Genomic DNA, 17,210 nt, shown 5'->3' on the forward strand with positions numbered 1-17,210 from the left:
AATTAAATTAAATAAAATTAAAAAATACAAAGACTGGATAAGTCTTTTAACCAAACAAAATCAAAATATTTAATGGTCATTACTGATGTTTAATTTTTGACAATACATACAACCCACTGACTCTGACGTTGAGCTTGGGCTTGGGCCTGTTAAAGCTGGTCCGGGTAGGACCTGCCACGTTAATCCGGCCCAACCAGGCAATGACCTAGGCTAAGCTTTGTAACAACGGCGGGACCGTTATCGAACTGAAACCCTGGACTGGAAGATGGAAACTCCAGAGCCAAAATCACAAAGCTCGAGCTCTTCCCCAATGCCACCTCCATCTTTGGCAAGGCAATGGAGAATAGCTGCGCAACGCAACCTAAGGAACCAATGGTCCAAAATGGCCTCTAACCGCCAACAATGGCTCTCTTCTTCCTCTTCTGCCAGAACTCACGCTACTTCTCTCGTCAACGCTTATTTATCTCAAAAGTAAAAACCCCAATTTTTATTTTTTTCCCCGAATTATTGATTGTATATCTTCTTCCTTTTCTTTTTTTTTTCGTTAATTTGACTTTTTGGATTATGCTAAACTTAGATACATGCCTTTGATGGAGCTCGGTGCTTTAAAGGATATGCCAGATATTCGAAATAAAGCTTCTTTCAAGTTATTTGAGCAGCAAGTATGCTATTTATACACCTTAGTTTCATTAATTTTTTTCTTTCATTTCCTTTTCTGTTAAATCATGCTAATGTTTCATTCTAAGGACAAGAAAGAGGTGATCTTGCTGTAGCTTGAGTTTTATGAGTTTTTCTATAAGCCTATCTGTGACTTGGTGTCTTGTGAATGAAATTTAGTTGTTTTGGTTTTATAAGCAAAATATAATGAATTTAAAAACATAAAACATATTTCACCCATAGGAATTATTGGTATGAGAAACATGCAAAATACCCTTTCATATTTATAGTAGTATAGTACTAATGAAATATCTTTCTTATAGGAGCTTCATCGCAGCAAATTTTTGTCATCTTACAAGGACATGGTATGTAATTTTTATGCCTTTACTAAAGGCATCTTACTGGAACATGCATATACCATCTAAGGTTCCAAAATGACAACTGTCTGGTATTCACATATATTTAATCAAACTTGACTGTTTCTATGTGTTGTATCAAACATCCATCGTTACATATCTATGCTAAACATGTGTAAACATATGTATACATACTTACATACACACACATATGTATAGTCTTAACTGCACTTTAATTCACTGAAGAAAAGTTGTTGGAAGGTGTTATAGCTGCTAATTTCCTAGGAACTGCTAAACTTTGGTTGTGGTATCAATTCCACTGGCTAAACATCTGGGAGTCTTTAAAGTCATTCTCTGTTTTGTGCAACTGTATTTACCCTTTTTCTGGTGATAAGTTGACTGCAGGTGGCTGTTGTAATGCACATGGTCAATGCTAGTAAATCCATGAGATCTTTTCTCAAAGTAGCCAGCAGTAATTCACTTGTACAATTTTCCAGCTCTAGTGAGGACATTAATGACACTGGTGATTGTGGTGGAATTGCAGTCTTCAGATTTTGGTCAATCTCTTCTTTTGGTATGGCTTTAATCGGAATTCATTGATGCCACATATAGCTTTTGTGGAGTTTCAGGATTGTATAACCATGCAAATATTCAAAATTAAGACCATCAGCATCTATGTATTTCATTGGAAAAACATCATTCTTATATAATGGGAGATAATATTGTTCATCCTTTTTCATGTCACTGTTAAGGGCTCGTTCTTTTTATTGAGTGCATATGAATTTTTCAAATTAATTCCTGAGCATGGTTTTGAAGTAAATTTAGACTAAGTTTTCAAAGAGAAGGTATAAGGTATGAAAAAAAAAATTAAGAATGAGGATAAGTGATCGACCCCAACAATCTTAGATTTGTATACTTAATTTTTTTGAAAAGAGATTTGTATACTTATTGAAGCTTAATCTTTATATATTGGATTGGAGCATTACTAGAGTCATGCAAAGTCATATAAGATATGTTTGTCAGTGAAATTGCAGGTTAATTTGGTAATCTGAGAGACTTCATAATATTATATGCATGAGTTTATATATATACAGTTCATTTGGGTAATTATGATCTTGGAATGATCTCAGAAAAATCAGCTGAAGAGCTCAGTCGGATGTTCAAGTTGGAACTAAGTTTGAAGGTATATGGAATAGGCTTGTTCTACAATACGTACAACCTGTACATGATTCGAATGTGTTTTCTATCATATTTCTTTGTTAGTGTTGCCATCCCTTATATCCTGCATTACCTTTTGCATTGCACAGCGGTTTCTTCTATTAGAGTTACTGTCTATCGGTTGTGAAGTTTCCCAAGTCAATCGGTTGTGCTGGTCTGATGAGCTTTACCCTGGAGAATTTAGTGATCTGAAAGTATGCAACTTGTATTCTGAAGAAACATCTGAGCCAGTCCATCCAAGACTGAAGGATTGCAAATCTGATATGCCAGCTTTTCAAAGCAGTCGTCATCCAGACCATGAAATCTTGCAGGTGCTGATCCATTATACTAATTAATATGTTGAAAATACATAGACTCATTTGTCTATGCTGTATAAGGTCTCTCTTAAGCTGTAGCATCCACTAGCAAAAAGATCACAAATAGGTCAGTTGCTATCTTCATGATGCACCATTGCATCTCTAATGCAACCTAGCAAAATTATAGATGTTCTTTTGTTTTATACCGTACACTGTGCATAAGTGTTTCAGCATCCAGTAGCAATAGAGGGGGCAGAGAAAGATTTGCTGGTTTTTGGAGGTGCAACTTGAAATCGTTGCCTACACTTGTACGCATGAATAAATTCTCGTTTCTTGGTAAATAGAAGTGAATATGCCAAAACACTGAGATGTTTACAGACCCATGGAGTGACTGTCCACTATGGATCAAAAACTAACTCCAGAGCTTAGGATTTAATAACTGGTTTCTCTTGTTAGCTCATATTTTATAGTGTTTAATATACTGGAGGTCCCATATGTGCTGCAGGGAATAATAAGTGAAGGGTTTTTCCTTTTTTTGTCTTCTTCTTTCGTTGCCCCTCTCTGCTGTTTCTAGTGATAGTTCAACTATACCGCAAATGCAATTTTTTGTCCGTTTGTTGATGTTGATGATTGGAGAGTAGTGGAGAAGCTATACTCCACTGTCAAGTAGGAGATTAAATCCAAATCCTCCTTGTTAGATCCTAAAAGCTGGCACGCAACATTCTTTGGAGTTAAATGTTTCTAATTAATGTAATGAATAAATAAATATTAAAGCTAATCATTCTAATATCTCTAGTTTTCATTGCAGGTGTATATTACAACCTGGCTTGCTGAGGTGAACATAGATGTTCATAGGTAATGATGGAATTTGAGAGTAACTTTTCCATAATTGTTCATGCACATGCACATGCCCATGGAAGCATGCATACACTTCACTTTGTAAATACGCATGAACTAGATATGTTACTTCCATACTGCAGCTGAGTAACAAATAGGTACAAAAGTTTTAATATTCTTTTTTTTTTTATTTTTTTCCTTGCCAGGGTGGATGAAATATTTGCAGTGACTGGGGAGGAAATGCATATTTCCCTCTCATAAACTCCTTATGTTGTCTAAGAACCATCAGAATAGGTAGCATACCAATCTTGTTGTGCAATTTTTGAAGCTCAACCTTAATAGAAGATGTTAGGTGCCATGAAAGAAGTATTAGTCTGCTATTTAGTTCTAACACCGATGGAGCAATTTCATGACAGATGCATGCATGAGCAAATGATTTTCAGAGGGCTGATTGGCTAAATCAAATTATCTTTAATTGTATCAGTCTTTCTTGTTCATTTTTATACATGTGAACTTCCGCCCTCCCCTATCAGAGATTCAAGCCAAAGACCTACAAATTCAAAATCTCAAGTTTGCTCTGATTGTCTAATTCCTCAATTAGCAGCACAAAACCAAAAATTCAAACCATACGGTATTGGCTATCAGTGAACATTTGGCTAATGGGGTGGTGATGGTAGCAGACAAGGTCTAAATTAAATTCGAATATGATGATAGATAGATTGGTCTGAGTTAGGGTCAAGATTAACGTTGGTTTAAGTAAGGATCAAATCAAGGTTGGCTTAGGTTTGGCCTTTTTCATGTTAAGTAGTTAATATCTTAATGTCGTTGCAGATTTGGATATTAATACTAAAATATACAAATAAAAGAATTCCAACTCTTTGATACAACCACAGAAACCAAAATCCTTGAACAGCAATATAAATATTTTAAACTGCTTACATTGATGAAACTCGAAAAGAAATTCTTTTCTAGTTCATGATCATAACTGAATTGTTTTCTGTGCATCTGATATGGATCTCGGTTTCCCTTCTTTTTCTTTTTTTTTTTTTTGTCCAAATTGACTATGGTTTCTCAACCTTCACCATGAACTTGTTTCAAGATTGAACACAACAGGAAATTAAGTAGGTTGAAGAAAAGTTGTCCTGTGTCACTAAATTATTATATATTTTACTTCTAAATGAATTAAATAATTACAATTTCGCATTCAATACCTAATGGCATTTTAAGGTATAAAAATTACAATTTCTACATTGAACCAAGCCCATTTCACCACACAACTTGCAACTTTTAACTTCTCAATTAAAGGCATGAAATGAAATTATTAACATAAAGTGTGCTTTCCAAAAACCAATAACATGGACATCCTTGACCGTTTCGTTTCCTGTTAATTTACGAGGCAAAGAGAAAGAATGCATCACCAGTACCAAATATATAATTGAAACAGAGAAATAGCCTAAACTAAAATTCATAGCTTATATAACCCATTCAAGGCTTCGGCTCATTATATTGTAAACATCAGCAATTCCTAAACCCCAGCCCCATTCAGTCTGAGATAGGAAAGACGAGACGAGGAGAAAGGAAAAACCCTTTACTTATGAATGGAACGCATCCAAAGGCTGAATAAATACATTTAATTACCTGAAAATTCAGCTATCTGTTGAAAAATCTGAATGCTCTTCTGTTCTCCCCATTTACCGAAAAATCACGGGGCACCTCACTTTCTCTCAAGATTTTCAAACAAGTATACAAAGACCAACTTATATTTCTCAAGAATATGACATCAATGGCCTACACTGAAAAGATCTAAGATCCTCCACTGCCTTTAAGGAGACATTCTTCTCCTACATTTCCATTTGTGTGGTTCAATTATGAGCAAGTGCCAATATTTAAGTTGGAAGGAATTGGACCAGAGAAGCATGAGGGATAAAGAAGACAATTGGCCAAAAAAAAGGGAAAAATCAATTAATTAATGATCAAAGTGAAAGACATTGTACCCTATCAGGGAGATTCCTGGGCATCGGTAGTGCAGTAACATATCTCCGAGGGAAGAATTTGTGAGCACTCACAATTGCATCAGAGGATGATGAGGTCTCTGCCCCGTCAGCTTGCCCCCGGCCATGAAACTTGGCAAAACGATTGATGACAGAAAACTTCTCTAGATCCTGACATTCCACTCTTAAGTCCAAGATTGAGGCTCTCTCGTCCAGACTGCATAACAATGATGAAATATTACAAGACAAGACAATTGGGTTAAGCATAACAAGAGCTTAGGGCAAAACAACCAATGGGGGCAACCAAAGGAATGAAAAAATCCTAAAAAGTAAGCAAATAAATAGAGGCACAGTCCAACATGATTCAAATCAAAGCAAAAAAATCTCCTTTTATGTATAGTAAATCAATCCACCTGGATTCACCACTCATTTTACAAAGCTCACAGCAAATACTAAGTTGCAACTTAATAGCAGTTTGTACATTCTACTAGAACCAAAAATCACACAAATTTCCTTTAGTGCCCAGCAGCTTTCAAATGTTATTTTTCCTAGTTAACCAAGTATTTATCTATAAGTCATAACCTTAATTGATCCTATCAAACAAGCAGCTTTACACACTTGAACATAATACAAGAACAACAAAAGAAAACATCTTAGAAGAACAGTAATCATCCTGCAGCTAAAATCATCTCCTACGATTTTAAGTAAAATGGAGGCTTATAATTATATGATACATGAAAAACAACTATCAGCCCATACTTTCAACAGGCAGAATGCTCCTCAATCTCAAATCCAAAGGATTATTGAGCCTATGCTGGGGAAATACTAAGAACAGAAATGTGAAACTAATACTATCCGTGGATGTGACAAGTAGATCATTCAGTGTAATTCTGCTCAGTTAAGAGCCATATCAGCCTCATTACCAATAAATTAACGGATATTATAACACCTTGACACCCCTAAGACAACAATAAAATCAAACTTAATGCGAGGCCTGCAAGGGGAAGTTCTTACCATGAAACATTGAAATTCAAAATCCATAAACAACTTGAATGGTCACATTAATAACAATGTTAAGAAAGACTAGCAGAAGACAAGATTATGCTATAATATATTGGTAAAACTAGACGTCAGTTTACCTCTGTAAATCATTTTCCAGCTTCTTTGCTCTGATGATAAACTCTTCTGCAGCCTTTAAGATGGACTGATTACCATTTCTCTCTGACTTCTTAAACTTTTCAGAGATGCTAAAAGCAAATTGATAAAAAAAATAATATATTAGAAGATAGTAAGCTTACTAACAACAAAGATTCTCAGATGAGAGCCAGTGAAAACACATTTACAAGTTCTTACGTGCTTCCACAGTCAGCAGGAACAGCAGTATCACTTTCAGGTATATATGCTGTGCTGCATGCATCTCCTAAGGCTGATCTGGCAACAAAATAGGCCACAGTCTCATAGTTTTTACTAGCATCTGCAGAAAGAACTACTCTTGGAGGAGCACAAAGTAGTTGCTGCATAAGATGTGTTGTCAAGATAAGCCTTCTTTTTGATCTTAGCACTGGAGGCCAATCTTCAATCATTTCAGGTTCATCTTCAACCTGTGATTATATCAATGTCCTTCAGCTAAGACCATCAGAGTTCTAAGAAGGAATAACATAAGATCAAAGTAAGACAGTTGAACACTGAACATACCTTCTCAATCAATCGATTTGCTGCATGGGCCCATCCCACCTCTGCCACACTGTGATTAACAGAAAACTTCAATATAATTCCAAAAACGATGAAAAGCATAACAATAGTGAGAGAAAAGTCAAGATGGCAACTATTTTTTGCATATTAGCAAATTATTCTTGGGAAACTTTTTAGTGGCTTTGGTCATTGAAATGTATACTGTTAAAAATAATTGAAGAAAATGGGATACTTATTCCAATCACCTTATGTTCTGAGGCCTTTGAGAACCCTGTGTCATTTCTCTATGCCATGGTAGAAGCTCAAATGTCATACTTTTACGCTTCTTTGCTCTCACAACAACCAAATTCTGATTTGTAATATCAGGAGGCAGTGAGTGAGGGGATATGTGCTCACTTGGTATCGGCATGAGGTTTGAGCTTTGCTGGGTATTATCCAGCTGACTAGCATCAGCAGCAGCATTAACCTGCTCACTTGAATGAAGAGCATGCAGATTGTCAGAAGACGGCCTACCAACAATGAAGGGTTTTTCTGTAGCCTTCAGCATGGCAATTTTGCGCGCATCATATATAGGCAACATCTGCCCATTTTTAAATGTTCCATACCGATCAAACCAGGATGGAGCCATCTGAGGACTGATCTGAGAGTGTTCACCCCTGAGATTAGCAGATGAATTATTACCATTGGGGAAATGCTGGGAATCATTCCGAGCAAATGCCAGGATGTCATTAGAAGATAAATGTGCCTCACAGTTATCTCCAGTGCTTGATGAAAAGCTTAGCATCTTAGGATCCCCAGAAGGAACTAATGGACGATTAATTGGAGTATCTCTCATCATAGTATCAGATCCATAGGATAACTGCTCCGCTCCTTGGGAACTTACCTGCTGCTGAGCATCCAAAACAGAGTCTGGACCTTTAAATCTTTTGACACTCCTACTACTTGGATCAATCTCTGTATTTTTCATGGCCTGCACCTGATGCAACAATGAATAGTTCTGATGTACAGAACTATTTGGTCTTAAAGAACGGCCAAAAGCTTCAATGTCTCTTTGTGTAATTGCAGGATTTTGGCTGGCATCATTCTCAGGCAATACCTGCTGGGCTTTTGCTGGTTGCTCTTCTCCAACAAAGCTTTGTGGTTTAGCAGAGCCTGCAGGAAACCCAGATTGGCCACCACTCCCTACAGCCCGGGCAATTTGATCATCTAGCTTCTTTATTCCAGGAAGAGTTGTTTCTGAGTTAATATTTGACTGAGGGTGGGACTTAAACAAATTTTGCGAGGACCGAGAAGACTGGGCTCCCAATAGATGTTGTGGGGCTGAGACATTGGTCCATACATTAGGCAAAATTTTGGTAAAAGCACCTTGCTGTAAAGATTCAGATGGAGCAGAAGGTTGGGAAGCTGGCATAGCCTCCAACACTGGAAACTGCTGGCCTGGGTCCCTCGCATGGTTTTGGTTGCTACTACTTGGCCAAGAAGTCTCTGAAGAAGAAGCAAGGTCATTATCTGGAGCAATTTTGGGTATGTGACGTGCTGATTTCCTTCCCAATTGACTAGTTTGAGCTCTCTCACAAGAGTCATCAGCCTGCTTCGACTGAGATGCCAACCCACCAAAAGGTGCATTGACCGATTCATTTGGTGTTACCCGACTAGCCACACCAGTAACATGCAGGTTTTGAAGATGACTTTTTAAATAAGGATAATCAGAGGTGAAACCTGCAGAAACATTGACCTGGATATTATATTGTGACGTTTTATTGCTGGTTTGACCAGAGACATTTGAAATATTATCGCTAATTTCTCCCTGGAGCGGTCCATGAGTTGAGGGCTGAACAGAAGCTGTTGGACCCAACCATGTCTGACCCTTCCTTCCTACCTCAGAAGAGACATGAACTGAATTTAGAGAATTAACTCCTTGCGGAGAACTCTGAGATGAAATTGCGCGATCTGGAATGGGAAACCTTTGAGATGGGGGACCTAGTTGTAAACCAAAACCTTGAGAAGCAGAAGGCCTATTATGCTGAAACTGGCCCACCGATCCATCAGAAGTTTCTGCATCTGGCATTTCAGATGATTGATTGCGTTCAGAAGAGCTTAAGTGTGTTGCAGTACCACGTTCACTAGGCTGATCGACCTTTTGAAGAAGCTCCAGCATATTTTGACTGCAAATTTTGGAATATTCAGCACCAATAGAAAATAAATAAGGAAAGCAGCATAACAATATAATAAGGAAAGCAGGAGTGTCGGCATGACCAAACATGGGATAAGGTCTAAATTTAACACTCCACTTAGGGTGATGGATCAAATTTACCACTCATCTTCGAACAGGTGCAATTTTACCACCGTACTTCCTAAATTTCACTCAAACTGATCATAAGTCCAAATATTCTTTCATTTCTTAACAGAATATTTTTTTAACATTACTTTTTGACCATTTTTTAACCAAATTAAAAAGTACAATGATAAAATTGTATGTATTCAAAGATGAGTGGCAAATTTGACCCATCACCCTAAGTAGAGTGGTAAATATGGACCTTATCCCACCAAATAAAAATCAGATTTCAACCATGAAATATCTAATGCTAATGAATAAGTTTTTACAATCATTGCATTTAACAACCCAAAAGAATTTTTTTTATAGCTAAGTTAGAATAGCAATATATTTCAAGCTAAATATTCAGAACTACAAATATCCAACTACCTCATTGGAGCTGTCTTGTTTGGCACGAAACCACCAAAAGATCTGTCAGGTGCAGAATCAGGGTTTGAGCTTTTGGAAGGTACCCCATCTACTTGAATGCCAGGCAAACGACCCTAATATACAGAACATTAATGAAAAAAATGTTTTAAGTCTTCCAACGGCCTCATATTTTTTTCAAAAAAAAAAGAAACTATCAGTAGGGTAAACAGGACAGAGAAAAAACAGCTGGCAATTTCACACTGTTTACATATATGGCCAAACAAAAAAATCACCTTCTCAGTTTCTGTTGACTCTCCAACAGCATGACCAGTAAATTTCGACTGCCCAAAATATCCTTGGTCATGACCTTTCATACCTTGAGAAACATGTTGGGAGATTGCCAGTGAATGTGTGACACTTTTAGTTCCATAAGAAGGTTCAACCTCCACATCCAGATTCCCCATAGGATGATACTGAAATCTACGATTTCCAGAAGGCTTACGACTAACATGAACAGATGACTTCTGTTTTCCTCCCCGTGGATCATTTGCATCCAACCAGACATTGTCTCTCATGCCACCAGTGTAAGTATGGTGGGATAAGTTTGACCGGAAACTGTCATTTGAAGTTTCTTTGACATTGGGGTTATCCAAGATATTTGTTACAGATGCTCCCTTGTCCAAGCAAATATTTCCTGTCGAATCAAAAGTTTGAGGGCCCTTATCCTGATTTTGCTGATATTTTGATGGAACCCTGCTTAGTCCAGAGTTTCCTTTAGAATCAACACTTTTCCAGAGATTAAGATTATTGCTGTTTGGAAGTTGCCGGCAGCTTTCCTTGGTGACCCTTCTCATGCCTGAATCTGTAATTGCAGCAAAATTATTCAGATCAGAACCTTCCCTATTTACCTGAGGGCTTCCCAAGCCAGAATTCACATTCCCTGATTCAATATTTGTATCAGGAACAGGATGACCAAGACCAGAACCATGACCTCTCTCATCATTCATGGCACCTTTCTGATCACTATTCTGAGAAGGTTGCAATAAGCTTTCAGTATCCTGATTTTTTGATATGGCACCACCACTATGTGTTGCAGACTCAATGAAGTTCCAACCATTTGGTTTATTGTGCGACAGACCACGAGGATTATATACTGCTATGCCTTGTTGGTGACCTGAAATGTTCTTAGGACTTACTTGCATATCTGGAGATTGAGCAACATTTCCAAAGTGTTGAGCACTTTCAGCTACAGGCTTTTGTAGAAGACTGTGATCTAACCATTTGCTTCTTTCTTCTGTTAACTGCTGAACAAATCTCTGAGACAAATCATTCTGCATTCTCCCAGTCTGTTCATTTGCAGTCTGAACTCCTGACTGCTCAACCCCAGGAACACTACAAAAATCAAGATTGTTATTGGCATCAGTAGACATGGGAAAAGGTTTGGAGTTCAGCGTTGAGGCATTCTGCAAGTTGTTATCAGCCCAAGCTGATTGCTGTTTGCTGCCATCATTGACAATTGATGATTGCATGCTCCCACTTGGAGGTTCACTATTCTGCACACCCAAACCACTCCACTCTTCCTGTACCCCTATATCATTACTAGATGTTTCTGCTACGGCTGACTGCATAAGAGCACTCCAACTTCCACTTTGCACAGACGGAAATGGCCCCAAAGAGTCTGTACCATCCAACACTGAGCCCATGCTCGCACTCTTTCCAAAGATATCCCATACACTGTCATCTGACCCAAACAAAATCTTTTCTTCAGTTGGATCTAGCGTAGCCACATTCGCAGAGGGGGCAGCCTGAATCACTGACTTCTCCAGGGATGTTTCTGATGGACCAGGATGTTCTTGCCTCCCACGAGACTCCTGCATCAGTGCATTTTTTGGCTGGATAGTCATTTGCTGCAAGTTTTCTGAATGAAATCCACTATTTAAACCTTGACCAACTGCAGCACCAAACATATTTTTACCCTGATCACCCTGTCTAGAAACTGAAGCTCCATCTTGCAAGCCAACTTGATCTGGAAACATAGCATACTGATTACCGGGAGACGGATTACTGCCGGCTGGCACCTGCTGCATTATAGGCTTATCCATTTGGACAGAAGAATATTGATATGGATTTCCTCTTGCACCACTGGTCGAGATCCCATAAAACGATGGATCAACCTGTTGAGGAACCAAACCCATCAAACGCACCTGGCCTTGCTCAGGGGAAAACATAAATCCACTGGAGGATCCCAGCATGGCTGGAGAGGCACCATGCTGTAGCCAATTTGCATTTGGTGATATGTGCTCAGGCTGCCAGGAATAACTTGAAGCATCATGGACAGGAACACCATTGATTGGAGCTGGAGAAAGGCTACCCGATCCCTGCTTTACAACAGAGGAAACCTGATTCGAAGAGCTCAACTGCCTTGCTTCCGGTAGCTGAAACTGTGGCTTCTGAAGTTGCTGCCTCTGAAATTCTTGCATTTGCTTCAGCATAGCATTTTGCTGTAATAGCTGCACGTCAGTCATCCCCGACTGCTGCCTTGGCGAAGGCTGGATCATGCCAGGATGCTGTCCACTAATTTGCTGTTGCCCTCCAAAAAAATCATAATTTACTGGAGATTCATTAGATTCCAACCTCAATGAATTTTTCTTATGAAGATCAGGGCCGTTTCCTATCTGTGAATCAAGAGCCGATAAGCCTCTAGATGCTGTATCCACTCCCAAAAAGTTTGTTTCACCCTGCCTTGCCTGGAAAGACTGATGCCCTTGCATATAGCCATTTACAAATGGTGGTTGGTTTTGTGATTGACTTCTGGCAATTTCAGGCCTAAAAGCTGATTGAGTGAAGCTCAGGCCATGCTGCAGGCTTGAAGACTGACCACCATGTCCTCTGTCAGACTCAGCTTTTGCCAAAAGAAAATATAATTAGGTCAACTAAACTGTGGTTTAGAAGCATCTCACAACAAAAATCGCATCACTATAACTGTTGTAACAAAAGCAATTAGAAACTAAACAAAAAGATGTCTCAATTATTACCTAATTGATTTACACTGAAATTCTTCAAACTGGAAACAAGAGGTCCACCAACTTGTCTCTGGCTTCCAACCCACAGATTGTTACTTAAACCAGGCCAGGTACCGTCAATAACCTGTGATTGATGCTGGCCCTGGGAGAAACTCTCTTGGCCAAGGAAATTATGGATCCTATCTCCAACTTCGTTGCCAGGCATAGATAATCCGAGCCAAAAATATTCAGCAGCTAAAATTTTGTGAGAAGAAAATTAATACCTACAAGAAATAAGAATTAAGTTAAAGTTTTGACATCCCTGCAATCCCATTAGAGAGCAGACAATCATATGAATTTGACTTCTTTAAATCCAACTGTAATTAGAAACAAACCTCTTCTGGACATTTAAGCATTCATCCCAGTTGCCACGTTTCAAAACTCAACCTTATCCTGCATGCATAAAATACAACATATTATTTGTTTGTGGGAAACAAAAGTTTAAGCAACCATCCCAGCATGAGAAATTTTCCACCCTTCTTTTCTTCGGATGGGATAGGGAAGGTGTGGTGAGAAGTATAAAATAGCCAAAAAAGTATCCAGCAAAAACAAATGAAATAGCAGCATGGAACAGTAACCTAATATGCTTCAATACAACTTGTTGGATACAAGATATCATAGGTACTTATTAAACCATATAAAATTTGAAAACCAATTTTTGAAATTCAAGGGAGTTTTTAATCTAGGATTATTGAAAATGAATGCAAAACACCTTCAACTCCATATGCAACCAATTTTAGTTAATACAAAAAGCACAAGAAGGGAGCTTACTCTCAATGGTACAAATTTATATCATTATAGTTCTTGAGCAATCATATTATAGTTGCTACTTTAAAAGTGACATATCAAAGTTGACATAAACATACCCTGCATCTACAGACTATTGATTTGAAAGCTAGCAGTACTTTGTCTACTCCTTCATTCTCATATAAAATATTGAAATTAGTGTGGCAGAGCAAAAAAGAATCATGTTAAGGGTTATTTTATTTTGGAGGAAAAAATAGAAACAGTTTATTAACATTCAATTTTCCCCTTGCTTGGTAGAACAGAAATTCTTGATGTTCATCATTTTTCCTTAATCTATTAGTAAAGAAACAAAAGATGTCACATTGATAACACAATAACTTCCACTCTCCTGTAGGAAACTTCTAGATCATCAACAGTGAATCACAATAATATTTTTTAAGAGGTTCATCCTCCTAAAGAAACATAATATAGTCCATTTTCTAGTATCCAACCGTACACCCTGAATGGAGCATCCAAATAATGTAGTTTAAGGAAATTCTCTCTTTGAGCAATTATCTTTTTGAAATTTGACTCCACAGATCATCCCCAAATCCTAAGCAATCTTACATCCAAAATTATGGCTTTTGAATTAGTCATCTTATGATTCCGATCCTCTCCGCATGTTTGTCATCACCCATATCTAGTTATACTAGGTAAGAAAAACTTCAGAACAACAGTCCCCAAGCTTTCAACTGAAGCCCATCTACCATGGTTTGAAGAGATATCTCCAAGAACTATCCAAGGAGGGCATTAACTTTATGCCCAGCTAACCCTTAAAAGTTCTAATATTTCAACTTGATAGGTACAGTCATAATCAGAGAACAGATGAGTAATCCAACTCTCAAGTACAGGGACCAAGAGCTAAAAAACTGATTAGCTATTGAAGAGTAGCTCATTCTTATTTGCAAGATTATCTTCCAACTGCTGCACAACTCAAGCTAAGAACTTAAGTATCTAGATAGATGCTTCAACCTCAAGTACCAGCAATTAGAGCTTCCATGAAACCCTGTATCATAATCTCCCATCAAAAATCAACATTTTGGGGCACTTAATAAAGAATACAAGGTATTAATTGTGCCAAAAGTTGATCAAATTCCACCTACGCCTCACCAGATATAGAAGTTAAGGGTAAATCAGGATCTCATGAAACATTTACTGAGACTAAAGGAGACAGAAATATATTTCCTGTGTGGAGCAAGAAGAACCCAGCAAAGAAAGCTGACCATGCCTTAAATATTCATAATCCACAGACTAGACACCAATGTGAATATCCACACAAACTTTGTCTTATAAAACCAAGACTCCTTTTCCAGCAGTCTAAAATTCTAATGCAACAAAAACTCATAAAGCTTGACATCCTCCTCCACTTAACTAATATATGTCAACCATCTCCATTGAAACCAAACCAAAAATATAAATTCACAAACATTTTTACTGTTGTTCAGACTTTCATCAGTGCATGATCCCTTGCATTCCTAATGCTTATCACACAATGTCTTGACCAAGGAAATAAATTGGAAAAAGAACAATATTTGTAGATACTTATTGATCTTAAAGACATTCTCAAATGCCCCCTATTAAAGAGTGCAAGCATTCTGACAGTAAATCTAGTGACAAGATTTTACTGTGAATTCATCATAGAAGGCAAGTTCTTGTATCACAACCTTTCTTATTTTCTCACCATAGGAATCTAATGGCACTGTTTTCTTCATTTTCTGGTCAATTTATGTTGCATCCTCCCAAATCAACATGAAACAAAAGCTCCATATCATTGAAACTAAATAAAAGGTAAATTGACTGTCACTAAATTCAGATATAAATACCAGAAGCTGGCAGTCTGACAAACCAAATAAATAAAGATCCAGACAGCACATAAGCTAGTAATAAAACCAGGCAAGCATCAGCCAAGTGACAAAAGAAAAGGCTACCTAACATTACCAAAAGTAAAGATCAAAGCATCAAAGGCTGCCATAGAGGTCAATGAACTCCAAATATCACAAAAGAGAAAAAAAAAAAAAAAGAAAAACTCAAGAAGCAGACAAAGCAAATACTAGATGTGAAGTACAAGCATAAATCCCTTCTTAATGAGAAATGCGGGAAACTAAATTAAAAATAAATACAGAAAGATTTGCATAAAAAAGCTTACAACCTTTCACATAGCAGGAAAAGAAAAAGAACTACTATAACTTTTGCTCAATTTAAAATTTTCAATTCTCTCGCGGAAAAAGGCTCTCGGCATGCTCCATTTTCTCAGCAACCAAACAGGCACTAAAACTAAAAAATTCCATAAAAATCTCACATTTCTAACCAAAACCACAAAAGATCGAAACGACAGCAACCAATTCCCATCCCAAAGTAAAACGACAATACAAAAAACGCAAAAGCCGAGGCATAGAACACCAAAGCCCTAGCTTAGATTCAGAGCCTCAATATTTAAAAAAAAAAATCTAGAGATAGAAGGAATATGACATTTAGGGTTTCTAGAGAAAGAGCAGAAGTGGACTTACAGTGAATTGGAGAAGCCTTTGAAATGGAGCTCGAAAAATCGATCCCTTAAGAGTGTCAAAATTGTGCGAGAAGGGTTAGGGTTTGCATCCGAACGAGATTTTTAGAGAGAGAGAGCGGGGACAGAAATGGGTGTTTTCTTTGAGCTCGAAGAGAGAGAGAGATAAAGTGATCGAAATAGTGCGAAATTTTCAACGAACAGCGGAGCAAAAATGAGGTTCGGATCCGAAGGTGAAGTTTGGATGAACGAATCTGAGGTTTGGAGTCGAAGCTGAAAGGGAGGAGAGGTTGAAGGGAGAATGGGAACTGGGAGAGTGGGTGAGGGTCGAGAAGGAATTTGGCGGTCCTCTAAGGAGAACCGGACACGTGGAGAATCATTTGGTGTTGCCGACGCTTGAAGATGTTCTGGCCGTCCGATCTGCATAAAAGTTTTCTTACTCTTTAAATGTTTTTCATCTCAAATTTAATATTTAAATATTAGTAAGAAAAAGGCCTTGATTTAAAATTGTTTTTGTTATTACAATTTAATTTCAGAACTAAATAAATATGAAAATATAATTTTAAAATAATCAAATATGAAAAGCTAATTTTGAATATAATTAAGTAACAACTTTTTTGGCCAATATAGAATACTATAATTTTAGATATCCTAAAATGAAATTTATAAAAAAAATATCTCAAAAGAAAAAGTTAAAATATAAATTAGTAATCTACCTAACTATTATTTGAAATTTTTATATTTAAAGGTGACAAATTGATAAATTTCAATTGGATCATTTCAAATTTAAATCTAGTCAAGATTGAATTTTATCGAGTTTTTATCATTCTTAGGTCATGTCGATTGGAGTTTTTAAAAATGTTATTTTGTTGTATGGGAAATTAGAAAGAGAAAAGATAAATTTAGAATATAAAAGTTAATTTTTTTCAATGATGTTATTTATATTTTAATTAAAAAAATTTTAATATTTTTTTCAAAACCGTCGTGTAACAGAGTGATTTATTACTACAATAATATTGTCATGGGGTGATTTAATATCATCATATTTGGAATGACTTTAATAATTATTAATCATTGAGAATTAGTGATAATTATAAATGGTAACACATAAAAGTCAAATATCATTGTG

General features: G+C 37.1%; 2 protein-coding genes across 3 annotated transcripts; one reads left to right on the forward strand and one right to left on the reverse strand.

Moving 5' to 3' along the window:
• Positions 1-225: 225 nt before the first annotated feature.
• Positions 226-3,844, forward strand: LOC110418810 (uncharacterized). Its single transcript, XM_021431651.1, has 8 exons — positions 226-471; positions 578-662; positions 981-1,022; positions 1,419-1,587; positions 2,144-2,196; positions 2,321-2,542; positions 3,336-3,382; positions 3,571-3,844. Exons 1-8 carry the CDS (start codon positions 266-268, stop codon positions 3,623-3,625), a joined length of 879 nt encoding a protein of 292 aa, XP_021287326.1. The 5' UTR covers positions 226-265; the 3' UTR covers positions 3,626-3,844.
• Positions 3,845-4,933: 1,089 nt separating this feature from the next.
• On the reverse strand, positions 4,934-16,359 carry LOC110418809 (dentin sialophosphoprotein-like protein). 2 transcript variants are annotated; one of them, XM_021431649.2, is made up of 10 exons: positions 16,086-16,359; positions 13,128-13,185; positions 12,766-12,987; positions 10,024-12,632; positions 9,752-9,864; positions 7,293-9,212; positions 7,051-7,099; positions 6,709-6,956; positions 6,495-6,602; positions 4,934-5,572 (listed from the first exon to the last, which is right to left on the reverse strand). In XM_021431649.2, exons 2-10 carry the CDS (start codon positions 13,138-13,140, stop codon positions 5,338-5,340), a joined length of 5,517 nt encoding a protein of 1,838 aa, XP_021287324.1. In that variant the 5' UTR covers positions 13,141-13,185; positions 16,086-16,359; the 3' UTR covers positions 4,934-5,337. The 2 variants fall into 2 exon arrangements, with proteins under 2 accessions (XP_021287324.1, XP_021287325.1); XM_021431650.2 differs by having other exon boundaries at positions 12,766-13,016.
• Between the last annotated feature and the right edge of the window lie 851 nt (positions 16,360-17,210).

Source organism: Theobroma umbraticum, unplaced genomic scaffold (genome assembly GCF_002168275.2).
Source record: "Theobroma umbraticum cultivar Fairchild unplaced genomic scaffold, ASM216827v3 scaffold_50.0, whole genome shotgun sequence".
NCBI classification, from domain to species: domain Eukaryota; kingdom Viridiplantae; phylum Streptophyta; class Magnoliopsida; order Malvales; family Malvaceae; genus Theobroma; species Theobroma umbraticum.

Coding starts and splice junctions, on each gene's coding strand:
- LOC110418809 (XM_021431649.2), bottom strand. Junction 7,100..7,292: donor CAAAGGCCTCAGAACATAAG/GTGATTGGAATA, acceptor TGTTAATCACAG/TGTGGCAGAGGTGGGATGGG. Junction 5,573..6,494: donor CTGGAAAATGATTTACAGAG/GTAAACTGACGT, acceptor ATTGTTATGCAG/TCTGGACGAGAGAGCCTCAA.
- LOC110418810 (XM_021431651.1), top strand. CDS start 266: ATGGAAACTCCAGAGCCAAAATCACAAAGCTCGAGCTCTTCCCCAATG. Junction 2,197..2,320: donor AGTTGGAACTAAGTTTGAAG/GTATATGGAATA, acceptor TGCATTGCACAG/CGGTTTCTTCTATTAGAGTT. Junction 3,383..3,570: donor GTGAACATAGATGTTCATAG/GTAATGATGGAA, acceptor TTTCCTTGCCAG/GGTGGATGAAATATTTGCAG.